Raw genomic sequence first — 14,572 nt, 5'->3', positions numbered from 1 at the left:
AGGCATACAACATAATGGTTTGATATATGTATAACAAGTATAAATATACACATATATTTATATATATTATATATACATACATATTATATATATATTATGTATATACGTATATATTTATATCACACAGTAAGTCTGGTTAACATCTACTCAAGTGATTTTTATGCACATTAAAGCTTGAGAAGCAAGGCTTGGGTAAGTAGCTCTCAGCCTGGGTTTCCAATTAGGATCACAGGTGGAGTTTTAGGAATTGTCATCACTTGTGCCCTTTCTCACAATCTATTCTGGGTGGGAGCATCAATGTTGTAATTAAGTTTTCCAGGTGATCCTAAGGTGAGGCCAGGGTTAAGTATGAGGGCCGCTGAGTATATTTCTGAGAGTTGAGTTCAGCCTTTGGTTCAAGGGGAGGTAATAGGGTTTGTTCTACCTGGTTCTACAGGTCAGTGTAGCCTGTATTATCCATGCTGTAGGAGAATTTTGGGGCATCTGTAGGAAGGGAAGTTCCCTGAAGACAGGCAAGGAGAGACTCCATGTAGGAACTTCTGAAGTTCTGAAGGAACTTACTTCTGAAGCTCTCCTGAGAGAAAGGACTCAAAAGGGGTCTTTCTTGTATTTCAAGGCCCTTCTGTCTGGCTGTGGTGGTAGCAGGTGAAGGGTCTGTGCCGAAGCCTTTAAAGGAATATTCTCAAGATGCGATGTAATTTCTCTACATAACCTCACCGAAGGAAGAAACACAGCAAAGGAAGAGGAAAGGACAGAAATGGAAGGTTCTCAAGTAAGTATTATTTCCTGGGTAAGGGCCCATGTCTACTTTTCCTCCTGCAAGGCCATGGTTTTAGAACATGCAGACATTTACTTCTATACCTCTTGTGTTCCTGCCTAATAAGTTTGTCTCAACTACTTTTTTTCCATGTCTTCCTATGGCAGTCAAGTTTAGCTCCTTCTCCCCTATAGCCCAGAGCTCTCTCTCCATGTAGACTTCCCCTTTCTCCATTCAGACTTCTGATATTCCTTAAGCAATTCCTACTGTGAATTACTGACCTGCAACTACTGAAAACGTTCCCTTTGCAATAGATCAACTTGGGAAGGTGTGGATATCCATGAGTCTTATGGGGGATGAGGTGGGTCCTGGGATATTAGTGAAGAAGGAGAATAGTGTTTAGGTCTCCTCCATGCTCTGTCAGCTCTTTGTGGACCAGGATTAAGAAAATGCATATCTAAACAGGATGGTATTAATGGCCCAGAAAAACTGAGAAATTTCTGTAGAAGAGTAGTTAGAAGAGACATGTTCTCCAAAATGCTTAAAGAAAGCTTACTTAAATACACAATTAGAAATTATAGAAAATGGACACTTTATATGGCTTGACATTTGAATACAACTGATATTTTTATGATTAGATTTAAATTATAATTTACCTGTTTTTCTGGCCAGTAAGAAAACAGCAGTTATTATGTGTCCTTTGGCAAATATTAGGCACCTGATATCAATTTGCCCCATTATAGCTGATGTTAACTTCATTCACTTGTTTCAGTTGCTGTCTGCCAGATTCCTTCTAATGTGATTCTAAGGTACAGCCAGGATTAAAATTCATTGCTCTGGATTAGGGGTCAGCAAACTATGAAATCTAGCCTACTACCTGGTTTTGTGTAGCCTGTGAACAAAGAAAGGTCTTTACTTTTTTTAAAAGTTGGAGAGTCAAAAGAATAATATTTTGTGACATGTGAAAATTATATGAAATTCAAATTTTAGTGTTTATGAATAAAGTTTTATTGGGAAGCACTACATTTATTTATGTATTGTCTACTCTAGCATAGCAATAGACTCAAGTAGTTGTAATAGAGACTGTAATGGCTCATCAGGAGGAAAGTATTTACTTTCTGGCCCTTTGTTGGAAAATTGTGCTGACCCTGCTGAACACTTTTAGTTCAAGAGTAGTGTGATGCTCTAGCAACTCTCCTCCATTACTGCTATATCTCCATTATAGCACCTAGCCTAGTATTTGCCATTAAATACATAGTAGTCACCCAATGAATGCTTGTTGAATTGAATCTGGGTAATTTCAGTTGCCTTTTTTCTTTTTTCTTATCTATTTATCTCTTAAAAAGTTAACCAAACAGAAAACACAACATTATCATTATATAGAGTCATGGGAAGCAGACAAAGATAGGTATCCTGGGGTGAATATTTGTGTGGGGCTTTGGTTTTTCCAGCTGTCTTTCCAGTTTTTGTGAGGAGATGGCTCATTGCTTTCAGGTTTGGAGTCTGGTGTAGTGAACTAGAAAATATTCAAATGGTACTGAAAGCTTCATCCAAAAGAGAAGCATCGTAAGGCTGCCTCTATGTGATGCCATGCCAGAGCATCTGCATAAAAAGTTTAAAATTTGGTTCACCGGATTGAGATTTGGTTTATTTACTGACAAATCCTTTTCTTAAAAGGATCATTCTGATTCATTTAATGTTTTAGCTCATGCAAAGTATTGTGGCATCAGGTATATGAACTTAAGGTGAAAAACCAATGACTTTTAAAAAGATAAGTCCTATCAAAGTACTTAACACAGTCTCAGGAGGTTCTATTCTTGTTCCCACAGGCTTACTATGACTTGAGAAAACTTACATTGTTAACAAAACTTACCTATTTTGATGCAGAGGTACTTAATTAGGAATATTTTCCTTTTTAGAAGTTTTTATAAATCACTAAAGTTTATGATTTCTGGAAATATGTATGACTAACTCTAAGAGTGAGATCATAAATATATTAGAATTCATATTCCTTTTCACATAGGTAGATTCTTCTAGGCCTACTGAACATATCAGTATAGAATTTTGCTTTAGAATAAATTGCAAATGGTGATTACGCACACACACACACACACACACGCACACACAAATATATATACTGGCATTACAAACAAGTATAATTTAGTAACCATAAAAACAATTTTGTTTTTAAATTCTTTAGTAACAAATAGTATTATGGTCACCATAAACCACAAAACATGGTCTCAATTCAGAAGTTAAAATGCCCAGGTCTGCTTTTAAATCACAGTTTGAACTTGATGTAAAGTTTTTTTTCCCCCTCTTACCAAGCTCTTTACTCACCCAGTTCTGTTATTCTTCCTTTCCCACTTCATTAACTGGATGTGGACCTCTCTAGGTCCTTACTTGAATGGTTAAGAATTTGTCATCTACTTTAGTGCTCTAAGAACTTAGTACATATTTAAAACGAGTTTCCTTCTAGGTTTTTCTGAAACTGGTTTCTCTTTCAAAGCTCATTTCTCAGCTTGACATGAGAGGGAAAACATCTATTATTCATATATTGGGGAGGTCTTCATAGTATGAAAACTTTACAGCATACCTACCTCCAAAGATAACCTCTTTAAATATCTTTTCTTCTCTCTAGTTTCTGGCACTTTCATACTTTTGATGAAAGGCAGCAGGTTCTGTGTCTATGTCTTGAGTGAGCAAATCTTATTCAAGGATTTATGAGCATATGCCATGACTCTGACTCTTGGCCTGGCTTTGGTAGCAGCTGGCATTGCAATCTACCAAGGATCATGTTCACACAGTCTGTGTCTAGGAAGGGTGTGTATGGAAGATGAAGTATAGCAGTATAAACAATTTCTGGGGAGAGGGCCTCTTTACTCCACTGTGTACAACTCTATTTTCTCTATGGAAATTCTTTTCACCTTATAAACTGAAATGGTTGTTTACTTAGCTAGACAGTTTTTTTCCTAAGTGTGTTTTTTCAGAAAATACTATTCTGTTCTAAAGCAGTGGTACCCAATTTATGAGCCATGAATTACATAGGATAGCAGCATGGTGATAACAGAAGATGGTTCTAGGGAAAAATATTTATGTATACACCAGCCATTGTTCTAGACTTAAAAAATGATGATTCTTGTACATATTACTGATTTTCAGACATAGGTAGATGTAGTTAATTAAATACAAGTTAATTTTAAAAGAATTGCTAAATTTATAGTTGTCTTTATTATGTCAACAAAGTATTCTATTGTGCGAATGTAAAAAAAATATTTTTCTATAAAAAGGTCCTCATTCTTGAAGAGGTTAGGAAATAGTTAAAGAAAGTGACAAGAACAGCACATGGCAAATTTGGTATAAAGTTCTGTATTTAAGAAAGATTGATCTTGAGGATCCCATATTTTTTTCCTATTTTATGCAAAGTTAATAAAAATTTGTATTTGTATTGACTTTTTAAATTACATTCCTCAATAGTAGGGAATATTATAGTTTTTTAAGAAGAATTTTATGAGAAGAAAATATTCCATGAGGGAAATATTATAAGCTTTGAAACAAAATAGCTTAGAATCCCACAGTGTAGGGGCTTTTATGTTTGTTAACTCATCAATTATCTCTTCAGAATGTTATAAGTTCAACAGAGGGAGGAACTGTGGCTTATTCATCAACATATTCCCAGAACCCAAAGTTTAGCTGGAATTAAAAAAAGAATACACCAAATCTCTGCATTTAGAATATCCTGAGCCAAAAGTCACTAAACAACAGTTTTTAGTAAATGCTGTTAAACTTAAGAAATTCTCTCTGCTACATAACTTTGTCTGACTTCTTTCCTTCCTCCATTCTCAAAATTCATAATTTTCCCAATAATGGAATCAATAATTCTGTGTGATTAGTAAGTCAGACACAGTGACTACTTACCATAAGTGGCAAAGTAAACAATGAGTCCGATGATTACTGCAGCAATAATCAGCATTAAGATACCCAGGGTAATCTTTCCACATGTTGTGAGTTTCATTTTTGTGTTTGGCTCTGTTCCTCTGAATAGAAAGGTACAGGAAAAGCAAGTGTTAATATGAGCAAGATATGGGACACTCTAAGAAATAGTATGGACTTGACGTTAAGTATAAAAATGGATTCTTTTATTTTATGGATTCAATGGACTGCTGAACTCGAAAAATAACATGTAGAACTAGTAGATATAATATTTGGCCTGCTTATTTTTTAGCACATATGAATAATAATGGTAATCCTAAAATATTCATTTAGCAAATATTTATAGATGTTCTATGGACTAGGCATAGTAACGGGAACAAAGATCTCTTTCCTTATGGAGATTACATTTTACTGAGGAGAGATAACCAACGTAGAGTATGATTAATAAATAAGATATATAACTGTTAGAAAGATCTTAAGTGCTATAGGAAAAGTAGAGCTAGTTAAAGATCAGAAATGTGGGAGGGTATGTGTGATGGTAGTGGCAGGATGTGGTATTAGAGTGGTCAGGTTAGGTCTACTAAGAAGGTAAAGTCCGAGTAGACTTGAACAGATGATGTTGTTGGTGATACAGGTTTCTGGAGTGTCCCAGGCAGATGGAACAACTTTGCAAAGGCTATGAGAATAGGATATTCCTGGAAGGGCATGTTAGGAGGGCACTGTGACTGACTCAGCAAATGAGGATAATAGTAGTAAGACAGTAATTCTGAAAAGTTCCAAGGCCCACATCATATAGGACTCTGTGCGTCATTGTAATAATTTTGGCCTTTTAACTGAGTGAAATGTGAGCTTTGGGCAGAACAATATGATCTGATTTAATTTCCTTTAAAAATGTTTATTTACTTTTGAGAGAAAGAGAGAGCACACAAGCAGGGGAGGGACAGAGAGAGAGGGAGACACAGAAACTGAGGCAGACTCCAGGCTCTGAAATGTCAACTCAGAGCCTGATGCAGGGCTCGAACCCATGAATCTTGTGATCATGACCTGAGCCGAAGTTGGACACTTAACTGACTGAGCCACGCAGGTGCCCCAATATGATTTAATTTCTTAATGGGATCCCTCTGACTGCTTTGTGGAAAGTAAATTATAAAGGGCAAGGATGAAAGCAGAATGATAAGATAGGAAATGATTATAATAATTCAAGCACAATTTGATGTTGGTTTGGACCAGAGTGGTAGAGGTGGAAGAAATGAAAAGGGGTTGAATTTGGATATGTTTTGAGTATAGAGTTGGTAGGAGTTATGGATGCATTGGTGTGGAATATGAGTAGAAAAGAGATGTCAGAGATGGTTTTCAGTTCTTTAGCTTGATGAGGGAGTTAAACTCAACTAACGTGGGAAGTCTGTTGATCTATCAAGTTTTGAGGGTTAGGGTTAGACTATGAGTTCACTTTTGTTCATTTTGTGTTTTAGATGTCCCCTAGTCAACCAAATGGAGATGTAGGTTGGATATCCAAGTCTGGAGTTTGAGATAGAGGTTTGGGCTAGTAATATAAATTTAGGATTCTTCAACATATAGGTTAGTATCTGAGACTAGAAGGGATTACCAAGGGAGTAAGTATAGATAGAGAAAACCAGGACATGGTCACTAGAGCACTCTCATATTAAGAAATTAGGGAGAAGAGGAAGACCAAGCAAAGGAGACTGAGAGGGGCAATTAACAAGGGTAGGAGGAAAAGCAAGAGAAAGTGGTGTCCTGGGAGCCAAAAGAAGTGTGTCAGGCATAAGGAAGGAGGTTAACTGTGTCAAATGTTCCTGATAGCTCAGGATGAGGAAATGATCACTGAAAATGGACCATTGGATTAGCATTATAGAGGTAATTGATGACCTTGATGCATGAAGTTTTAGGAGTGGAAGGGGAAGAGAATGGTTAGAGGTGGTTTCAAAAGAGAATGGAAGTAAAGTGACTAGAGACAATGACCACTGACCATTCTATAAAAGATTTTGCTGAAAAAGGTGATAAAGAAATGGGACTATACACAGTGAAGGAAATGGGATCAAGAGAATTTGTATTTTATCATGGAAAACTTTGAATATGCCTAAAAACAGAACAGTTTAATAAACCTCCATATATCCATCACATAGATTTAAGAACTGTGAACATTTTACAATATTTCATTTGTTTTTGAAACGTTTTAAAGTGGTTATTTACACTTTAATTAAAAGTTATTACATCATGAGATTCATCCCTAAATACTTTATTTTCTTTATAAAAAAATAAAGGTATTAAAAAACATGACCATTGTAATACCTAATGAAATTACCAATAATTCCTCAGGCTCTAATACCAAGTTTATATTCAAATACCTCTAAGTTGTCCTCAAAATGTCTTCTACAATTTTTTGTTGTTGTTGTTGAACAAAAATCAAATCAAAATCTTCACATTGCATTTGGTTATTATACTTCTTATCTTTTAAAATCTAAAACAGCTTCCATACTCTGCCCTCATTTAAAAATTTTTCATGACATTGATTTACCGAAGGCACTGGGTCAGTTGTCTTATAGAATACCTCAGAAGAAGAGAAGTTTGTGTATTTGTGTTTTAAAAGTTTTTAATTAAACATTTTATTTTCTGACAATTAGACTCATATGTTGTAAGAAATACAAAGGGATCTCTTGTACATTTTACGAGTTTTCCTCAATGGTAACAAGTTGCAAAACTATAGTACAGTATCACAATTGGGGTATTTAGACTCATATAGTCAAGATACCTAACATTTCCATCACAAGGGTCCCTCGTGTTGCCTTTTTATAGCCACACCCACTTGCCTTAGGTCCCCTTACCTTCCTTAACCCTTGGCGACCACTAGTCTCTTCTCCTTTTCTATAATTTTGTCATGTCAAGAATGTTATATAATTGGAGTCCTACAATATGTAACTTTTTGGCTTTTGCTTTTTTTCACTCAGCAAAATGCTCTGACAATTCATTCGGGTTGTGGCATATATCAATAGTACTTTAAAACAATGTTTTTAATTGCTGAGATGTATACTAACACTATTGGATATGTCATTGCAAATATCTTCTCTCATTCCACAGGTTGCCTTTTAGTTTTATTGATTCCTTCACTGTACAGAAGTTTTTGTTTTGATATAGTGCCAGTAGTTTATTTTTACTTTTGTTTCCCTTGACTTAGGAGACATATCTAGAAAGATGTTGCTATGTCCAGTGTCAGAGACATTCCTGCTTGTGCTCTCTTCTAGGATTTTTATGGTTTCAGGTCTCACATTTAGATCCTTAATCCATCTTGAGTTTATTTTTGTGTATGGTGTAAGAAAGTGGTCCACGTTCATTCTTTTGGATGTAGCTGCCATTTTTCCCAACACCATTTGTTGAAGAGACTGTCTTTTTCCCATTACATATTCTTGTCTCCTTTGTTAAAGATTAATTGACCATATAATTATGGGTTTATTTCTGGGCCCTCTATTCTGTTCCATTGATCTACTTGTTTATTTTTGTGCCAGTACCATGTTTCATTCAGCCAGCTTTGTAAAACATTTGAAATGTGGGATTATGATACCTCCTGCTTTGTTTTTTTTCTCAAGGTTGCTTTGGCTATTCAGGGTCTTTTGTGGTTCCATATTTTAGTCCAAATTTTAGGACTCTTTGTCCTAGTTTTGTGAAAATGTTGTTGGTATTTTGAAAGGGATTGTATTAAATCTGTAGTTTCCTTTGGGTACTATGGACATTTTAACCATATTTATTCTCCAAATCCATGAGCATTTAATATCTTTCCATTTGTGTCATCTGCAGTTTCTTTCATCAATGTTTTATAGCTTTCAGAATTACAGGTCTTTCACCTCTTTGGTTAAGTTTGTTTCTAGGTATTATTTTTGGTGCAATTGTAAGTGGCCTATATTGTTATTATTTATTTAATGTTTATTTTTGAGAGAGAGAGCTTGAGTGGGGGTGGGGGGCAGAGAGAAATGGAGAAACAGAATTTGAAGCAGACTCCAGGCTCTGAGCTGTCAGCACAGAGCCTGATGCATGGCTCAAACTCATAAACTGTGAGATCCTGATCTAAGCTGAAATCAGACGCTTAACTGACTGAACCATCCAGGTGCCCCTGCCTTTATTGTTATTTTGAAGTGAGTTTCTTGCAGACAACATATGATTGGGTTATGTTTTTTAATCTATTTTGTTAATATCTGTCTTTTTACTGGTATATTTAGATAATTTACATTTAGGGTAACTATGAGTATTTTAGGGTTAAAGTCTGCCTTTTTAATACATTAATACCTTTTAATGCCTTTTAATACCTGCCTTTTTAATATGTTTAATACCTGCCTTTTAATACCTTTTTAATCCAAACAGTTTTAAAAAGCTCTAGGAGATTATTCATCATTATTCATAGACTCATGAATGTTAGAGGCATGAGATGACATACACAATTTGGAAACAATAGTTAGACTGAGTAAGAGAATAACAGTAATAAAAGCTTTTAAAATAAGCTATCAAAGTATTTATGAATTGGGAGGCAACTTTATTCTAATGCATCCATGTTTCAATATTGTTAAATGTTTTTCTTTGGCACACACAGAATGTGTGTGGAGGAAATGCCTTTTTAGAAATTAAGTAGTTTATTGTACTCATGTTTATTAAGTATTTTCTATGTGCCAAACATTGTGCGAGGCAAGGGATATACAGTGATGAACAAAATCACTAATAAATGTGAACTGCAGGAACTGTAAAATATTAGTTTTGTTTTATGTACTTTATGCTATATGCTTGTTTGCAATATACTGGTAGTACTAGTTTGCAAGGGCTGGTTAACAAAGGACCACAGACTGGGTGGCTTCAACAACAGAAATTTATTTTCTCACAGTTCTGGAGAATGGAAGTCTGAGATTAATTTTGGCAGATTCTGAGGCCTCTCTCCTTGGCTTATAGATGACTGGTTTTCTCTTGTGTCTTCATATGGTCTTCCCTCTGTATATATGTGTGTCCTAATTTTTTTTTTTTTCTGGCTTAAACAGAAAAATTTATTTCCTCACAGTTTTAGATGCCAGAAGGCTGAGATCAAAGTGTTGGCAGAATTGGTTTCTCCTGAGTTTTCCCACCTTGGATGGTAGATGGCCATGGTTTTCACATTCACATGGTCTTTCATCTGTGTGTATGTCTGTGTCCAAATTTCCTTTTCTTATAAGGATACCAGTCACATTGGATTGAGGCCCATCTTAATGACTTCCTTACAACTTAATTACCACTCCAGAGACCCTATCTCCAAATACAGTCAGATTCTGAGGTACTAGGGGTTAAGATTTTGACGTATGATTTTGAAGGGACACAATTCAGTCAATAATGTTTTGGATTATATTATGTACTTGATATTATATATTTAGTATTTTATATACTTTTTGTTTTTACCCTTGTGTATAATATTCTATGTATGCTTATGTTTGTGTGTATGTGTGTTTCATATATTTATATCAATATGCATTGAAATGACCATACTAAATCCTGATTAGTTTGAAATACCCACATTGATTTTATTTTTGCTGGAAAACAGAATCAAATACCTATCAAAAATTTATTTTTTTAGTTAGTTAATGTCATTCCCTGAATAGGTGATACTTCCTAAAGAGATAATATTAACTAGATATCCAATGCAGGTGAAGTTTCCAAGTCTCATGTTTTTAGAAGTTTCATTTTACTTAAAAACTACTTTGACCATTTAAATATATTCTGTCTAAGTTAGGTTTTCACCTTGCACATAAAAATCTATATCTTAATATTTCTATGAAAGTATGATGCTTATGAGCAGTTTTGGTTCATAATAAAATAAAATAAAAATCCCTAAAAGACACTACACCATGGAAAATGTTTCCCTCTAAGTATCTACAATCTGACCAACTGACTGAGTCTAGAATAGTGCTTAAAATTTGGGGGAAAAGATAAATGACTAAATTATATGGTAAAACCTGGTAGCTTAATTTCCATAGATGAGTATGTTATCCTAAAGCATCTTCCTTCATACCTGCATATATATCTGTATATTTTACTCAACACAGCTTGCCATGGAATAAACCTCAATGAAAATGTGTTAATTGTAGTATGAAATTGGTCGCAAAAAGTTGGAGTATATTTTCTATTCATCCCACTGTGCCCTTCTAATAGATTGAACTATCTAAAAACTGCTGCTTTTGTAGGTTAAAAAAAATGGATATTGGCAATTGTATAATAATTGAACCTATAGATACACAGATATGCTTTATTTGTTGTTTCCTCTTGTTAGTCTATAAGCTGATATAAAAAGTGATTCTTGTAAACAAGAATTTGTTTACTAGGGAGATTGACTTGAAACTCCTCTCAGTGTAAAGTTCCTAAAATGAGAGACATGTAGTCTTTTAGAACTGGAAGGGACTTTACAAATACCCACACTTGTTTTCTAATTTTAAAGAGGGCATGTAAGACAGTATTTTCTCTACAGGACCCTTCAAACCTAGGGAAGATAAGCATTCCAGGTAGATATTTGTCCTTTGATTATCAGCATATTTAGGGTTAGAGTTAAGATGAGGGTTCTTTTCTGATCTCTAGAAGGAGAAGTTTCCCCTGTGCATGTGTATGTATTCCTGAATTCAAAAGGAAAATTAAACTTTGTCAATATCCAGTTCATTTAAGTATTCCTCTAAAAAACAATGCCAGATATATAAATTCCATTTTTTCTAAGTGTTATTATTTGGAATGTTGGTTGAAAATAGACTACCTATTTGACAGAAATCAGGTCTTGGGTGTAGTTACCATGAGCAATAGAATACTTGTTTTGATTTCAGCAGCATGCCTTAATTTTTTAAAAGTGTTTTATTTATTCACTAAGTGTGTCCTGAAGCTATTCAGGTATAACAACAAAATGGTAATGATATTGAGGATTATTTAGCGATTTCAGAAAAAGTGGCTTTCTGGTGAGTTGTACTCTAAAAATTATTAATTCTTTGAATGGCTGAAACCAGAGTATGTCTACACATTATTTCTCACATACTGTTTATGGAGCAGTTCTCACATACTGTCATGGTGAGTTAACGTGGGCATAAAACACATTAGAACCAAGATTAAACATTTTTACTAGACTTTTTGTTAACTCATGAGGATGAACAGCAACAATTTGGAAATCGTTTCAGGGATTCCCTTATAGCTAATTAAGCTAAATATGAATGTGAATATGTATGACTGTTTCTTAAAGCTGTTTATTGTGAAGTTACATCCTGCACAATCTTAAGCTGTTCACCTAGAATCTAGATGTTGGCAAGATAGTGCAACCAGAAAAGTTGTCCAAAGATTTTATCAAAAATATGGGCCAGGCTCAAGGGGTTTATCAAAGCCCCTTGTTAGAGTATAGACCAATGCGTATGTGAACATTTATCTTTGTGTTAATCTGATTAGCTTAAGAATCAAAACACAAAAATTATTTGTTCATCTGTGTATACCATGGAACCAGTCAGGCCATTTGTTTGATTTTTCAGGCCAACTGCTATCTGAGCATATGGCATAGCTAATGGGAAAAAGTTAAATCCCTGTTCTTGTTTCCCGCTAAAATTTTAAATCACACCAGCAAAAATGTCTAGCAGTGAAGCATTGTGATGTTTCAATAATTAAAAATTAATACTTAAAACTTTTGTCTGCCACATCCTGAAGGTAAAATAGCCTATTGTGAACATAAGTATTAATGTCTCTATTATCGACATACATCATTAGAAATAGATACGTATAACTATCTTGTATTCTTTCAATTTTCAAAATGAAATTCTTTCTAAAAGTAAAATGCCCCAGTTTTACTTCAACAGTTTCAGCATACTTTTCATGAATGCTTTAGTTTTGCTGGAATGATGTCTCACAAAAATTAGCAAGATCAATGGATTCTAATGATTAAAATTTATCACTTTTTTATTTTTTATATGAAATTTATTGTCAAATTGGTTTTCATACAACACCCAGTGCTCATCCCAACAGGTGCCCTCCTCAATGCCCATCATCCACTTTCCCCTCCCCCCCCCCCTCCCCATCAACCCTCATTTGTTCTCAGTATTTAAGAGTCTCTTATGGTTTGCCTCCTTCCCTCTCTGTAACTTTTTTCTCCCCCTTCCCCTCTCCCCTGGTCTTCTGTTGAGTTTCTCAGGATCCACATATGAATGAAAACACATGGTATCTGTCTTTCTCTGCCTGACTTATTTCACTTAGCATAACACTCTCCGGTTCCATCCACGTTACTACAAATGGCCAGATTTCATTCTTTCTCACTGCCAAGTAGTATTCCATTGTATGTATAAACCATATCTTCTTTATCCATTCGTCAGTTGATGGACATTTAGGCTCTTTCCATAATTTGGCTATTGTTGAAAGTGCTGCTATAAATATTGGGATACAATTGCCCGTATGCATCAGCACTCCTGTATCCCTTGGGTAAATTCCTAGCAGTGTTATTGCTGGGTCACAGGGTAGATCTATTTTTAATTTTTTGAGGAACCTCCTCACTGTTTTCCAGAGCGGCTGCACCAGTTTGCATTCCCACCAACAGTGCAAGAGGGTTCCCATTTCTCCACATCCTCTCCAGCATCTATAGTCTCCTGATTTGTCGATCTTAATCATCCTTGTTTTTCTTTCATTTGGGATATATATTGCTCCTATTTTTATAAAAAGGTTATCTTTAAAAATAATTTTAGGATACACATGAAATTACTTTAACTAATTTGGTCCGTTCAGAGAATTTCCCTGAGGAGCAATGGCAAACCCTCCTGCCTCCCATCTGCCTTCAGCCTACCTGTGCTGCAGCGGTGTCCATACGTGCTGTCTCCGAGGATCCTGTCTCTGCGCCATCTTGTCTTCCAGTGCTGTGTGGGGCAGTCATTCTCTACCTATTTAGCTTACGAAATCCTGTAACTTTTATGTTTTATGATAATGATCATACTTAGCACTCCTACAAACGCCTCATCTTCAAAGCGCTTTCTGAACATTTACTAATTAATTTTATATTAGTAAAACATGAGCTCTGTATATGCTGCTCCATAAATAATCCTATGACCCAAGTGAAGGCGAAATTTAAAACTCTCTTTTGTTGTGACTGAGGAACAATAGGGTCACCTGCTCTGAGAAGGACAGTGAGTCTTTACTCACTGTTGCATTTTGTGAATTTGGAGACGAGTGGCTGCTTCTTCTCACTAAAATTCACTTCCAAAGATGTGGGGATTTCTTTATTGCTTTTTGGCAGAAGGCTAATAGCTCTCCAACTTCTAACCCTCCATTAGGATCTGAATGTTCTCCAGTTTATAATTGTCTTGCCTCCTTCAACCCATTATCATCCTTTCATGAATTCCTCCATGAAATTTTTACTGCTATTCTAATATAGCACACATTAAAACACTTTCATTCCCTGAAAATCCAAAGGGTGCTGATTTTATTTTTATTAAAAATAGATATGGATTTAACCAGTAATCTTCCAAGTTTTGGATAGCATTCTGGTTCTTAGCAGCCAATTTATATCTTGGTGTGGAGACTAGATAGGACAGATCCTAATGTTTAACCACCCGATAGAGAAAATTTGCCAGAGGCCAGGGACCAGGAGTAAGGGAGAAACTAGTTATTCTGGAAAAAAGTCTTCCTTGGGTAACAGGTTTTTGTTAAAGAGACTCAACCTTGTTATATGATAAAGCAGAATCATTGTTCTACCTATACTATCTCCTTTCTTCCCAAACATGTAAAGGGAAAGATAATCGGAGAAGTCATATTTGCATTAGAATGAAAATGAACAATAATGACAGTTCTTCTATCAGTTATTAATAGGACTTTGATCAGATATATTTACTTTAAAATTTTCCATTTTAATTGTATTTG

The 14,572-nt window shown here is 35.1% G+C and overlaps 1 protein-coding gene across 1 annotated transcript in view; it reads right to left on the bottom strand.

Annotated features, from left to right (window-relative positions):
• Positions 1-13,558, bottom strand: part of LOC122218502 (transmembrane protease serine 11C-like) — a 51,790-nt gene extending 38,232 nt beyond the window's left edge. The window contains exons 1-2 of the mRNA XM_042936723.1: positions 13,503-13,558; positions 4,676-4,794 (exon numbers count right to left, since the gene is read on the bottom strand). Coding sequence (XP_042792657.1) covers positions 4,676-4,794; positions 13,503-13,558 — 175 coding nt within the window. The remainder of the gene's footprint in view (positions 1-4,675; positions 4,795-13,502) is intronic.
• Between the last annotated feature and the right edge of the window lie 1,014 nt (positions 13,559-14,572).

Source organism: Panthera leo, chromosome B1, assembly GCF_018350215.1.
Source record: "Panthera leo isolate Ple1 chromosome B1, P.leo_Ple1_pat1.1, whole genome shotgun sequence".
Lineage (NCBI taxonomy): Eukaryota > Metazoa > Chordata > Mammalia > Carnivora > Felidae > Panthera > Panthera leo.
Note: the sequence above shows the minus strand (reverse complement) of the source record. Positions and strands in the feature narration are given on the sequence as shown.